This window comes from Tenrec ecaudatus, chromosome 6 (assembly GCF_050624435.1).
Source record: "Tenrec ecaudatus isolate mTenEca1 chromosome 6, mTenEca1.hap1, whole genome shotgun sequence".
Classification (NCBI taxonomy): Eukaryota; Metazoa; Chordata; class Mammalia; order Afrosoricida; family Tenrecidae; genus Tenrec; species Tenrec ecaudatus.
In genome coordinates, this window is record NC_134535.1 from 110,148,048 (window position 1) to 110,161,575 (window position 13,528).

At 41.0% G+C, this 13,528-nt stretch overlaps 1 protein-coding gene across 1 annotated transcript in view; it reads left to right on the forward strand.

The window, feature by feature from the left end:
- The window catches only part of GYS2 (glycogen synthase 2), a 47,607-nt gene extending 38,123 nt beyond the window's left edge, over positions 1–9,484 (forward strand). The window contains exons 13-16 of the mRNA XM_075553057.1: positions 4,348–4,443; positions 5,668–5,831; positions 7,050–7,130; positions 9,266–9,484. Of these exons, the coding sequence (XP_075409172.1) occupies positions 4,348–4,443; positions 5,668–5,831; positions 7,050–7,130; positions 9,266–9,484 (560 nt within the window). The remainder of the gene's footprint in view (positions 1–4,347; positions 4,444–5,667; positions 5,832–7,049; positions 7,131–9,265) is intronic.
- Positions 9,485–13,528: the final 4,044 nt, after the last annotated feature.

Here is a 13,528-nt window from a genome sequence, read left to right on the forward strand (position 1 = left end):
TAAGAACAAAGATTATGTAACTATACAGGGCTCTGGTTGAACATATATTAACGAGTAGGAGTTATTATCTCATTGCATTCCAAATAAAAGAACACTATCTAGTTCTTTCTAATGGTCTCTTCTATTCAAAAAATTGACTACAAATAGAGTTCATATGAGAAATATGATTAACAATATTGCTTTTAAAAATTTATTTCATAAGAATATTTTAAATACAAATTAATTGGGATGTTTAAGTTTTAATAGCTAATATATTCACATAGTTAAAGAAATATAGTATAAAAAAGATTTATAGTGAAGTTTTCTTTACTTCCTTATTCCTAAGAAAAAAAGTTAAAGAAAGGAACTTTAAATGTGAATGCAGTTTGTAGGTATTGTTCCATTTATATAGTTCCATCAAGAAGCTATCATCCCCTCGGTTTTTCTGCTTTTAAGAGTTTTATTGATATATATTTCAAATAATACATAATTCAATGATTTAACTATATTAGGAAATAATTTTCAACCATCACAATCAATATCAGAGCATATTCCTCATTCTTATATCATTTAGTAGCTCCTCACTCACCCTGCCCAACCTCCCCTGCTACAGCTGGATGAAACCATTAATCCAGATACTGCCTCTATAGAGTCACCCTTCTTGGATTTCATATTTTCAAAAACATAACAATAATCTAACAACAATAACAGAAGAAAACCTCAATTGAAATGAAAGAATGAAATAGTAATTGCTAGAAGAAATTTAAAATAGGTCAAAAAAGAGAACAAATTATAATGGGTTAAATTGTAATGTAATGACATTTTCACTAATCCATTTTGCGATGCACTCTGTCTGATAGCAAGACATCCCTGGGCAATGGTCAGAGGGAATTCGCTGGAGGCTTACTCCTCATGTTATCTTAAATTGCTAAGAGTATTTTTTGAGACACATAAAACACTCAGTTCATTAATGAATTTAATACTTTATTTCTGGTCCTCTTTCTATTGTTTCTGATGAGTAACAGAGTGGATTATCAGAAGCATATGGGGAAGGAGAGCACAAATCCAAATCCATGAGCGCCCGGGGAATGAGTGTTGGGTGAAGAAAATGCCGCACAACTAAAACCAGACCTTCCATCAAAACTGTTACTGTATAGGACAACGTTAAACCAAATTGTAAAAATGATGGGGCAGATACATCTAGGAAGTAAAGGCTCAAGGTATTTTAAAAGATGAGCTGAAGAGAAGCTTCAGGCTGAAACACCCTCATGTGAGAAGAAGCTGACAACTCCTATCCCAAGAGGATAGATGTGGGAGTCATTGGAATTTGATTCAAATGTTTTGCTTTGAGGGTTCCCAATAAATGGCAACTCCAGACTGCCATGCTCTGCTGTTTTTATACTCTCTGCCTTTTGATGACATGCCCACCTGGCATAGTTCTGCCTTTGTGAATGAGCACTATTGAAAGAGTTGCCTTATCGCCAACACACATCGCTTGTGAAAATAGTGCCTAGTCACCTAAGTAATTAATCTCTACAAATCAACAATTTATGTACTTTTATCTTTAAAAAAGTCATATATGTACACTTCCCTTCTCTCAACAGTGTTTTAAATTCTATACAATTCGCTAAATTAATAATAATATCAATGGAACTACCACATGCCCCATGGGATGGTTTATAATATTCCAGATAAAATGATAATTATATCTCTAAGATGAACTAGAGACACATATAAGTCATAAATGTATGAATGGATTTTAAGCTTGCCCTTAATCATAGCACAAATCTAAGAATATTTAGTTCTTGTGACCTGGCCCCACTGAATGCCTTCCTTCATGAAGAGATCACTGGGTGCCACTGCAAAGTGTGGTGAAGAAAGCAGATGGTGCCTGATTATCAGAAAGCATCGTGTCTGGGTTGTAAAGGCCTGTCTTCAAATAAGCAGTCATCTAAGTGAGATGTCTGCTAAGTCCACACAGAAGAAACACACCAGCCTATGTAATTCAAGATTGCAAGTAATAAAATAGCAACTCAGAGTTGTATTAGAGCCTAAAGTGTGAGCACCCAGTTTTCAGGAGGGTATGGGTGACAATGAAAGCACCAACTCCATTTGCAGGGGACTCGCGCGCTGGTGAGTCTCCTGAGGCAATGGACCAGGGACGGGAAGGGTCTATTATCAGATGGAGTGCATAGTAGGGGGGATCACTGTCATTATAGTTAGATTAAAATGTGATACCTTGTCATTTGATCTCCCTTTTGATTTGATACTTATTTGTTCCAGTTTTTAATATTTTGTATTTTCTTTTCAATTGAGACTTTCTGGGTTTTTTTCTTTTTTATTTTTGGGTTATTTGTTTGTTTTTGCTTGAATTTTGTATGCTTTTCTTTATATGAAATCCAGGATAGGCAAATCTATAGAGACAGCAACTGGATTTATCGTTTTTTAGGGGCATGGTGGAGGAGGGAGACCTCGCAACAAACGAGTACAAGGAAGAAGAAATGTCTTAAATTGATTGGGGTGATGATCACACCATGATTTTGAATATGATTGAACTACTGAAATGTATGATATGTGAATTATATGTCCATCGAATTATTAAAAATACTATTTTAAAAAGAGATGAGCAGAAGAGAAAATAAGTTTAAAGAATGCACTCATTCCCCACAAATCAACATGGTTAGGTTCAAAAGACCAGCTGGTTATGAAGAAGAAATTGATGTTATACAAAAATGGAGGATGACCACATCAGATCACAAAATAGAGATCCGAATATACCATTACACAACTGCCAAATTACATCATTATCTAACTGGCAAAACTCTGAGGATCATGGCCCAGTGGAGTTGACACACAACCTTAACCATGAGAGCCGTTACTCTCGCCTGTGCCCCAGCATTGGCCACTGCCTAACATTAGTCACTGATGTACAAAATGGTCAGGTCGTAGCTTTTTAAAATATTGTCATAAATTCAAAATGTCAGTTAATAAGATGGCCAATAAGTGAGCAGTAGGTGTAATCCATAGTGAATGAGTAATTCCCCATTTAAAATTAACTGAGTTGAGTTGGTCATTCTGTACCTAACCTTACATGGTTAGAGAAATAACACCTCTGATAGGATAAGTTTGGTTTTACCATATTAGATAGCTAATTTTTTTCAAATAATCCTAGATATGACTCATCTCAGAAAGTGTTCATTTAAGCCTGCATTTTGCGTTCTTAGAAAATCTGTTGAATATAAATAATGTTATGACATTAATGAATTTTACTGAGCTTACATAGGGACTGTACTTGATATTTACTAGATAGTGTGTTAATGAGTATTTAATAGGGAAAAAACATTTGTATACTTTCATGAAACCACCATTGAACTTGCATATGCATATTTGTACAAGATCCCACCCCTAGGGATTCTAAAAGGGCTGATAGTCCTTATCCATAGTCCCCTACCCTACTCCAAAAAGATTACTGCTCACAGGCTATTGAACTAAGCCAAGATGAAATACTTGCAGAGAACCAGGTAAGCCTATGGTCTGAGTGGCATGACTTTATGGATAATGGAAATGTTTGTATTCTTTAAATTCATCCCCATTAATCAATCAAGAGTGATTTTCTAATCAAATGTAAATTCTGCATGGTAATGCAGATATTCTTGATAACAATGTCTTTTTGAAAACATATATGTTTTCTGGAAAATAGGCTTCAAGTATCTTGGAGGGACCGAGAGACTATGAGCTCACTCAGCACCTGAGACACGTGGAAGGGAGAAATCAATAGTCTCCAAAACATACTTCACCTATTTCAAAAATCATCCCAAATACCAAGGGACACAGGCTGTGAATGATGCAAACATTCAAACCCAATGCTGTAACTTTGCTGTCTGGGGTTGTACGAAGCTTCAAGTCCCATCTCGACTGCTTCCCTGGCTCTGTGAGGCTGGGCAAGTTATTTAAATTCCCTGTGCCTTTATTTCTTCACTTGTAAAATGGGAATTATGATTACCTCATTTCATATGGTTGTTCAGAAGAGTAAATGAATTAATATCTATGGAGAGCTTAGGGCAGCATCTAGCACGAAGGTAACACCATACTTAGGGGGTGGCCTAGGGCTGTTTCACTAGAAACTCTGGTTATGGACGGGGCTGCTACCTGAAAGATCCCTAGTTCGAGACCACTAGCCAATGTGGTAGAAAGACATTTTAATTTCATAAAGTGCTACGGTCTCAGAAACCCACACGGGCAGTTTTACCCTGTCCTATAGGGTCACTCTGAGTCAGAATTGACAGGCTGGCAGTGAGAGGGCTAGTTTTACTGTTTCGAGTGCTGAAGGTGCTTATCTGAAGCCAAGCCTTGGTCTCTCTCTCGCAGCGGAATGCACTGTGATGGGCATCCCCAGCGTGACAACAAACCTTTCCGGCTTTGGCTGTTTCATGCAGGAGCACGTGGCTGATCCCACTGCCTACGGTGAGATTCTCATCCTGACATCGATCCTGGGAAGTGAGGCTGAATCAAAGAAAATGCAGTCTTTCTCACCTGAGGAGTAGTGAGGTTTAGCCAAAGAAACTCTCCTGATAGTTAAATTCGTGTTTATATATTTTTTGTTTGGTGGCTTCTGCATCGACGAGCTCATCAGCTGCCATAGGAGAAAGACAAGGCTGCTGCTCCCTGGAAATGAACAGTCTGGAAACTCAAAGGCGCAGGTCCATTCCACTCCAAAGGATGATTGTTATGAATCTGAGTCAGAGGGCAGGAAACTATGTAATACTATAGAAACTTAAAGATGTAGCTAAAAACTAGACAAAGCGTGCTGGGTTTGGGCAATGCTTCGTCCTATCTCCCTCCCCCTCTTTTTTTCTCACCATGAGCTTGGCCCTCTCGTGGATGCTATTAGCTAGCCATCCTAACCAAAGTTAGGGGTCCATGGAGTCTATTTCCATTCTAGCCAACCCCGTGTGCTTGAGTAGAACCACATTCCACAGCGTTTTCAGAGGCCGAGCTTTTGAAAATAGATTGCCAAACGTGTTTATCCCCAAGGGGCTCAGCGTGGACTTGAACTGCCAACGTTCAGTCCGTGTGCCCTTTGCACCACCCAGGGACCAGCAGGGTGTTTGAGTTCCGATATTGCTCCATGGTATTGCTCTGCAGGTCTGCCACACGCGCAGACATCACTTAAAGTGTTTAAGACGGCAGGGGACTGTGCCTGCCACCATCTAGTCTTTGCTGCCTCGCAGCAAGGTTAGATAGAATCGGGTGGAGTCTCTACCTATGAACATTGCCAGTTACCTTGCATCTTACTCAGTTGCACCCTCAAGCTTCCTCTCGCCTCAGGCTAAGGCCATGTTTCTCAGCCATGACTGCACAATGGGAGCACGGTGGAACTTGAAAAACACACAAAAACAAAAATCCCCGAAACTCCTATCCTGACTATGACTATGACTAAGGCCAATGCCATCAAGAATCACTGATCCAGGCTACCTCATTTTTGGCAGGACCTCCTTGGTGTCTTTATTGTTAGTTGTAAGCCATTAGAAAACTACAGAGAGGACATAGAACCTTGGAAGGAAACAGCAGAGGCAACATGAAGCGCGAGAGTGGGAAATGCTTGTGGTCTAAGTTCAGCTCAGAGAAATGCTGGAGAAAATGCTTCAGCGTGACATTCACCTGTCCTTTGACTTTTCTGCCTTTCAGGTATTTACATTGTTGACAGGCGCTTCTGCTCTCCAGACGATTCTTGCAACCAGCTGACCCAGTTTCTCTATGGATTTTGCAAACAATCACGCCGTCAAAGAATTATTCAGAGAAACAGAACGGAGAGGCTCTCCGATCTTCTGGACTGGAGATATTTAGGCAGAGTAAGCATGTGTGTTATGATCCCATAGGATCCTTTTCAAAAATTTCCTGGGATGTAAAGTGTTGATTCTAATTATAATCTGTAAGTCAACTTAATATCAAAAATGTTAAAATCTCAGTGATGTTTTCCTGTACCTTTGAACTTAATATGAGCTTGCAAAATCCTAAATCTGTATCTCCAGGTTTTAAGTCCGGCAAGATCTAGTACTAACCATGCTAGTTATTTTGACATCAGTTTCACGTGAGGTATTGCAGGCATGCACAAATGTTTCATGAAAAAGAGAATTGTCAAGGGAAAAGGTCCAACTTGAGTCATTCTACAGAGAGGATGGGATCATCTTAGTCTGTTACTTTGGGGGATGAGAGTCAAACTTATTGAAAATGAGAGGAGCAATAAACACCTCCTTAAAATGGTGTGGTCTGTTTGTAAACACCCATCTTAGCACGGCACGATTTAATACAAAATAATGGACGTTGCCTTCACGTATCTACTTACACACTGTGACACGCTCCTGTCTAAATGCTGAATGTTGCCATTTACTTAAGATCTCTACGCACTAGTGCCAGTGCTTGTCACAACACTAGATGATTAATTTTACTATCTCCATTTTATAATGAAAACAGAAAGTTTAAACCTTTAGGCGTTATGGTTCCTAGCTCAGTCAGACGCGGGATATAAATCCACTTTGCTTGTCTATGCAAGCCCAATCTTCTCCCAGGTCACACTGCTTCTTTGGAGAATGGAACAAGCCTTTTCAGTTGCCTTAGTGCTCAATGAAGAGGATCCTTAGTGGTGCAGTGGGTTACGCGTTCAGCTGCTAACCACAAGATCGGCAGTTCGAAACCACCAAGAGAGAAAGATGACGCTTTCTACTCCCGTTAAGAGTTGTAGTTTTAAAAACCTACAGAGACAATCCTCCTCTTGTCTGTAAGGCCCCTCTGAGTCAGAATCGACTCCATGGCAGGAATTTGGCTCGGGTTTGGGTTTAGTGTTCCCAGCAGGACCATGCGTGGCCAGTATGACTCCGCCTCCCCCCACCCCTTACCTTCTGTGATATTTCTCTGCTTATGAATTTAAAACTGTACATTGTAATTTGCTCTGTTTCTCAAATTTAAGCGTAGGTCCTGTTACCCCTTTAAGATACGTATTTCACAGATAGGAGAAGAGGCTCGTGTGACTGGCTATTGTTTTTAAACTTACTTTCGGATGTCTGTCGTAGTACTACCAGCATGCCAGACGACTGTCCCTGAGCACGGCTTTCCCAGACGTGTTTCATATGGAGCCGACGTCACCTCCCACGGTAACTCTCCTCTGCAGGGCTTCAAGCCTAAACTTCTCATGATGTTCATTCCAAACAGTGTCTGTTCATGCTGGAGTAGCTCACAAGACAAACTGCGGTACTTCTTCCAAGATGTTCCACAGCGGAGAGGAGGACCTAATCGCCCCGTGGGTGGGATAAATTCATAGTCATCTACCTGAGGTCTGACTATCCGGGTAAAACTCTCCTTCCATTCCTGCTTGAAACGGTTCAATTAGACATGCATGTGTATGAGTTGTTAAAAAAATAAACTGGACCACCTTATCCGGAGCTGAATTTGCTATCAAAGGAGATGTTTACATCTAGGGTGACCATTTGACAAGAGTAATATAAATTGAATTCAGGCCCTACAGGGGCAATTGAAGAACAGGGGCATTTTTGTCCTGTTCTGTAGTGTTCACTGGAGGTAGCTGTATCAAAGGATTAAGTAGAGGTTTATGTTTACAAGATTAACATACCTTGTCATCTGATTCGCTCAGACGGGTCAAAGACAGGAAAGACCTGGAGGCAGGGTAGCTAGCACCGGGCATTTCTCTTCTCGGGGAAGAATCCTTGAAGCACGCTACCCAGCCCTCTAGAATGATCTGTTCTTCGCCTCCCCTCCCCTGTTCAGCAAGTGACAGCTCAGGTTTAGAACTATGAGACTGAGACTGCACCGTATGTGATCTGCCTGAGATGAGAAATTCCATATCCCACAGGAGCCAATAGCGCTCATAAATCTCCACAGACAACTTTTCATGTTCCCCACATGGACAATGGCCATGACAAGTGTCCCTGCATTCAGAATATCCCAAAGCTCGGATTTTCTCCATGCACTTAGAGATAGAGGGCAGATAGAATTATTTATCAGGGTCACTTTATCATAAATCATTTTGCCTAATAACACAACCAATTGTCCACCTATATTGGGTTTCAAGGAGAACCAATCTAGAAATCTAACCCAGGGTCAAATTTTTGCACAGAGGAAAAAAAAAGAAGTATTAAGAAAATGTCTTGATATTTTACCTAGATATTCCAGCTCCCATCTTTCCGATTCTAGCAATCAGAGAGTTTATTGCTTAGAGAGGTTCGCTCTACTAGAGAATAATTCAACTATATTTATCAACTTACTACATAATCCACTGATATGTATTGAGGGCCTACTCTGAGCCAGAGCCAAGATGCAAGACTTGTTACTTTTTGTTCCACTTTCAGGGGAAGGCAGCTGAAGCTTGAAGTGACTATGCATGCATGACATTATAATAATGTATTCAAATTATCTAAACATGAGTGGAGAGCATCATGACACATACATACACACACATATCTTGCTGCAAACATGCATGCTTAGAAGTCAGGAAATACATTATTGTAATCTTTATGGTCTCTGGAGGATTAGAGTACCTGGTAAATCCTTACTACATGGATTATCTCAATGAATCCTAATTAGTCGTGCATTGTGATTAATTGTAGTGATAGTGATTTTGGTTCATTAGATTAACTGAAATAACAGAAACTTAACTCAATAATTTAGCCAACTCAATAGCTTACCTCCCATGATTCCAGTAATATCTGTTCATGGCATGTCCAGGTTCCCATGTGCAGATGCAAACGATACTAAATGGACTGCTGCTACCAGGAATGCATCAAGGCACTTGAGATTATAGGCTCCGGTGTCATCACAGCTCTGAGCCACATCTTGGCTGTAGAGAGATAATAGGATCATATTATTCAATTACACTTGAGAATGAGAATTTTTTCAAAATGATAGGGACAAGAAATCGCTCCTTACAATGATATGTGCTCTCTGACCTTGTGTTAGTTATTTCCCATCTCTAAATTTTCAGTTATTTTTTTTGAAAAATAGAAAGAATAAATTTACCAGATTTTCATTTCAAAGATTAAATAACATGACATTTATGTAGCACCTGGAACAAAGTAGTACTTGATAAAGGATTCTGTGTGTTTACTTCCTCACTACTGAGCTTGCAGGTAACAGAATCAAAATGAAACAAAGCTAATAGTACCTGAAAATACCCCAAAAGTAATCCTGTTCCATCTCTTATTAAATGAGCATGAACACGATCGAAATCCAGAACATCTTTCTAACAGTGATGCCTTGCTTGTGTCTCTGGCAGACAGAAGGATTCAAATACCCCAGGCCTTCCTCAGTACCACCTTCCCCTTCCTGGTCTCAAGCCTCCAGTCCTCAGAGCAGTGATGTGGAAGAGAACGAGGAGGAACGATACGATGAGGAAGAGGAGGCTGCAAGGGACCGGTTAAATATCAAGTCCCCATTTTCTCTGGGTCATATTCCTCATAGCAAGAGAAAGCTCCATGGTGAAGATAAGAACTGAATTCCTCATGTGCTGAACGGAGCCGCGCATCAATATCAACTTGACCTTTTTTGTGTGTGAATGAATGGAGCTAATTTAAAAATAACATAAGAGTGATTGTTTCAAGAAATAAAAATGCCATAATTTTAATCTTCTTCTAAGAAATTTATTCAATGGAATTGATTCTGCGCTTAAAACATGAAGGGGATTAAATGAATAGCAGTTTGGTGATTCCAAAAATGAAATCCTAGTTATTTCCCCAGTGAACTTCGACATGGGAAAGAGTTATAAATTAGAGACTGTTTTCCAAGCAGTTGTTCGAAGCAATGTATTCAGTCTGCTACTCGTGCTATTTTTCTCATTACGGTGACCCTTGGCTTTGTAATGTAGACAGCTCTGTGCCCGGACAAGCAAGTCTCCCATTTCCCCACAAAAGTGTCCCCTCTTAACCATGACAGTCAACTTCCTATGTTTTGAAATAAAAGGTGGGAAGTTCCAGCCTTCCCAGGGGTTCTGTGGGAGAAGGGCCTGGTAAGCCTGCTTCGGGAAAGATTTCATCCAAGGAAACTCTATGGGGCAGGCCAGTCCTGCCAGGTATGACAGTTAGGAGGGAGAACTTACACCCCTAACAACATGGGCCTTTTACTAAGCACCGTTGTTGTTGTTGTTGTCAGGTGCCATCGAGTCTGTTCCCACGCGTAGTGACCCCGTGCATGACAGACGAAAGCTTCCCTGGTCCCGCGCCTCCACACAACTGTTCCCATGCTGGAGCCCCTCCTTGCAGCCACAGGGCCACCCGGCTCCTTGGGTGGCTTCCTCTCCTTCACTGCCCCTCTACTTTACCACACCTAACGCCCTTCCTTCTCCAGGGATCAGTCTCTCCTTCTCCTAAGGAGGTCTGCTCAACCTGGCTTTAAGGAGCACTCTGACCTTACTTCTCTACCCGGAAGTGCCTTGGAAGAAAGGCCTGGTGGTCTGTTTTTAAAAGGCCACAGTCTACTCTGCACTGGACGTGAGTCAAAGTTGATTTGACAGCAACAAGTTAGATCTTTCAATGAATATTTTCCATAAGAATCAGAACCATTAATTTTTTTTATCTAGTTTTCCAGAGGATCAAATCCACAAGAAAATGACTCTTTAAATCCAGGTCCTACTGTATATTTAAAACGCAAGTTCAGAAATCTAGAATTCTTGTTAAAATTAATGATAGAAAGATTTCATCTTTCCTGACTCTAACAATTTTTTCTATTGCTTAGATCATTTATATTGTGTCTATTCTTTAAAATTTTGAAATTCATAAATCTGAATTAATAAATGCACCAGTATTTAAAGATTTCAATTATCGACAATGTACTATGCACTTTAAAAATGACTTTAAACTAAGATAACATATGGGAGGCTCCCGACAGTAATAATCTGTGGAATGTTCAAGCTCACCTGTGCGTCTTGGAAGAAAAAATGAGCAATCTACTTCCGCCTAAAAACAAACCATTGCAAACACTCTGCGGGCCAATTTACTCTGGCAAGGGGTCACTATGAATCAGACGAACTTGGTGACAACTAAGTTTTAGTTTGGTTAGGTCTGGTCTGCTCTGAAGCCTTCCATGCTGTACTTGCCCCCCACCTCGACCCCCAATCTGGATAGCTGCCACCACTTGCCTCCCTCCCTTTGTTTCAGTCTTTTGCCCTTTACCCCCAGATTGGCAAAGCCTGGTAAGGAGATACCAAGAATACCTCTACTAGGTGACCTTGACATCTGAGGTAGTTAATTGTGCCAACCTGGCCGATAAACACATGTGGGCTTGATTGAAGGGCAAAGGGATAAATGGCTCTGTAAGCCTCGCCTTTTGAGTTCTCAGGTCTCTTGCTTTGTGATGGGTGGACCTGGGTGCAGCTGCGTTAGCCAATTCCCTGCTTCAGCTGGCAAGACTTACTTCCTGTAAGACACCCCAAGGAGAAGCCACATGGACCTACCCCGATACAGCCCTGGGTGTTGGAGCAACCATGTGGAGACCCCGGCCAGTGGCAAGATGCTTACACACTCACTGATTTGGCTTTCCTCCTACAGTTGGCATCATTGCGTGTGTCTTGTGAGATAGAGGGGGACTTTGTGGATTGGTGTTGGGCATATGGGTTAAGGTTGAACTTGTGGGCTTGGACAGCACTGGATTGGGATTTTTTCTTAATGCGCAATTAACCTTTATATAAAACTCTCTCATACATATGAGTTTCTGTGGATTTGTTTCTATAATACATGCAGACTAACACAACATCTCTCTCTAGCAAGGTAACAAGCTAATTGGAATTGGAAATTCCCTGTCTACCCAACAAGAGGATGTACAGGGCTATCAAACCTGGTATGCAACCCTCTCACCAAGCCCTCGGTCAAGTGGCTTCTGGCTGCAAAATCTATGCTGGTATGAATATTTTCCCATCTATGAAAGCCCCTACTACTATACTGCTTAGTTTGAGCTTCTGAAGCATCCAAAAATCCCTTTTGAAAACAGGAGGGTGAGAGAGGACCACTGACGTAGTTAGTTGTGCTCAGCCTAACCACCCTGAACGTGGGACAGGAGGTGACATTCAATACTTAACACAGTGAATGATACACAGTAGCTGCATATATGGTTTTATGGGAAGAAGTAGAGGTACTAAGATGGAAACTAAAAATAATGTATGCATTCATAATTGGAAGACGGGAACTCAAGAGGGGGAATGTGTGCCTAGTCAGGGTGTCTTGGGCTGTACCGCACTTCTTTCCATGATAAGAGTTATGGTGAACACAACTGGTTTTAAATACACAGAATTTATGCTCTGGAATGAATTATGCCCACATAAAATATGTGTCAGCATCCCAACCCTGTACCTGTGGATGTGACCCCATTGTTGTTGTTAGGTGCCTTGGAGTTGGTTCTGACCTCTAGTGACCTTATGGCCGACAGGAGGAAACGCAGTCTGGTCCGGCACCATTCTCACAGTTGTTATGTTTGGGCCCATCATGGCGACCGCGGATGTCAATGCATCTTGTTGAGGGCCTTCCTCTTTGTCCCTGCCCCTCTACTTTACCATGCGTGGTTTCCTTCTCCAGGGACTGCTCTCTTTGGATAGCATGTCCAAAGTGCTAGAGATAAACTCTTGCCATCCTGTGCCTCTCAGAAGTTTTCTGACTGTACTTCTTCAGTTTCTCCTATTCAGGCTCAACTTCACATGTGTAATAGGCAGTTAAAAATACCATGGCTTAGGTCAGGCTCACCTGAGTCCTCAGCACTTTAAGATGATCTTGTGCAGCAAATTCACCCAGTGCAACGCATCGTTGGATGCCTTGACTGCTGCTTCCTTGAGCATTGCTTGTAGAAATAAGCAGGGTGACATTCTGGGCAGCTTCAATCTTTCGTCCATTTAGAATGATGTGACCTATCGGTCCAGTTGTGAAGATTATTATTTTCTTTAAATTAAGTTGCAATCTGTATTGAAGGCTTTAATCCTTCATCTTCATCAGCAAGTGCTTCAAGTCCTCATCGTTTTCAGCAAGCAAGGTTGTGCATATCACAGGTAGTTAATAAGCCTTCCTGCGATCATGATGCTGAGTTCTTCTTCAATGAATCCAGATTCTCTGTGCTCAGCATACAAATGGAATAAGTATGGTGAGATGATACAACCCTGACACACACCTTTCTTGATTTTAAACCATGGAATATTTCCTTCTTCCGGTCGCACAACTACCTCTTGATCCATGTAAAGATTCTTCATGAGCGCAATTAAATGCTTTGGAATTCCCATTCTTCTCAAGGCTACTCATAGTTTGTTACGATCCATAGGGTTGAATGCCTTTACACAGTAAAACAGACACTTTCTGCCATTCTCTGCTCTCAGGCAAGATCCATCTGATGTTAGCAATGGGATTCTATATCCTTTTTAAAATCTGGCTAGAATTTCTGGCAGTTCCTTATCAATATACTTCTGCAACCATTGTTGGATGTTTCAGTAAAATTCTGCTGGCATGTGATAGCAATTATGCTGTTCTATATCTTATGCATTGTGTAGGGTCACCCGTCTTTTGAATGA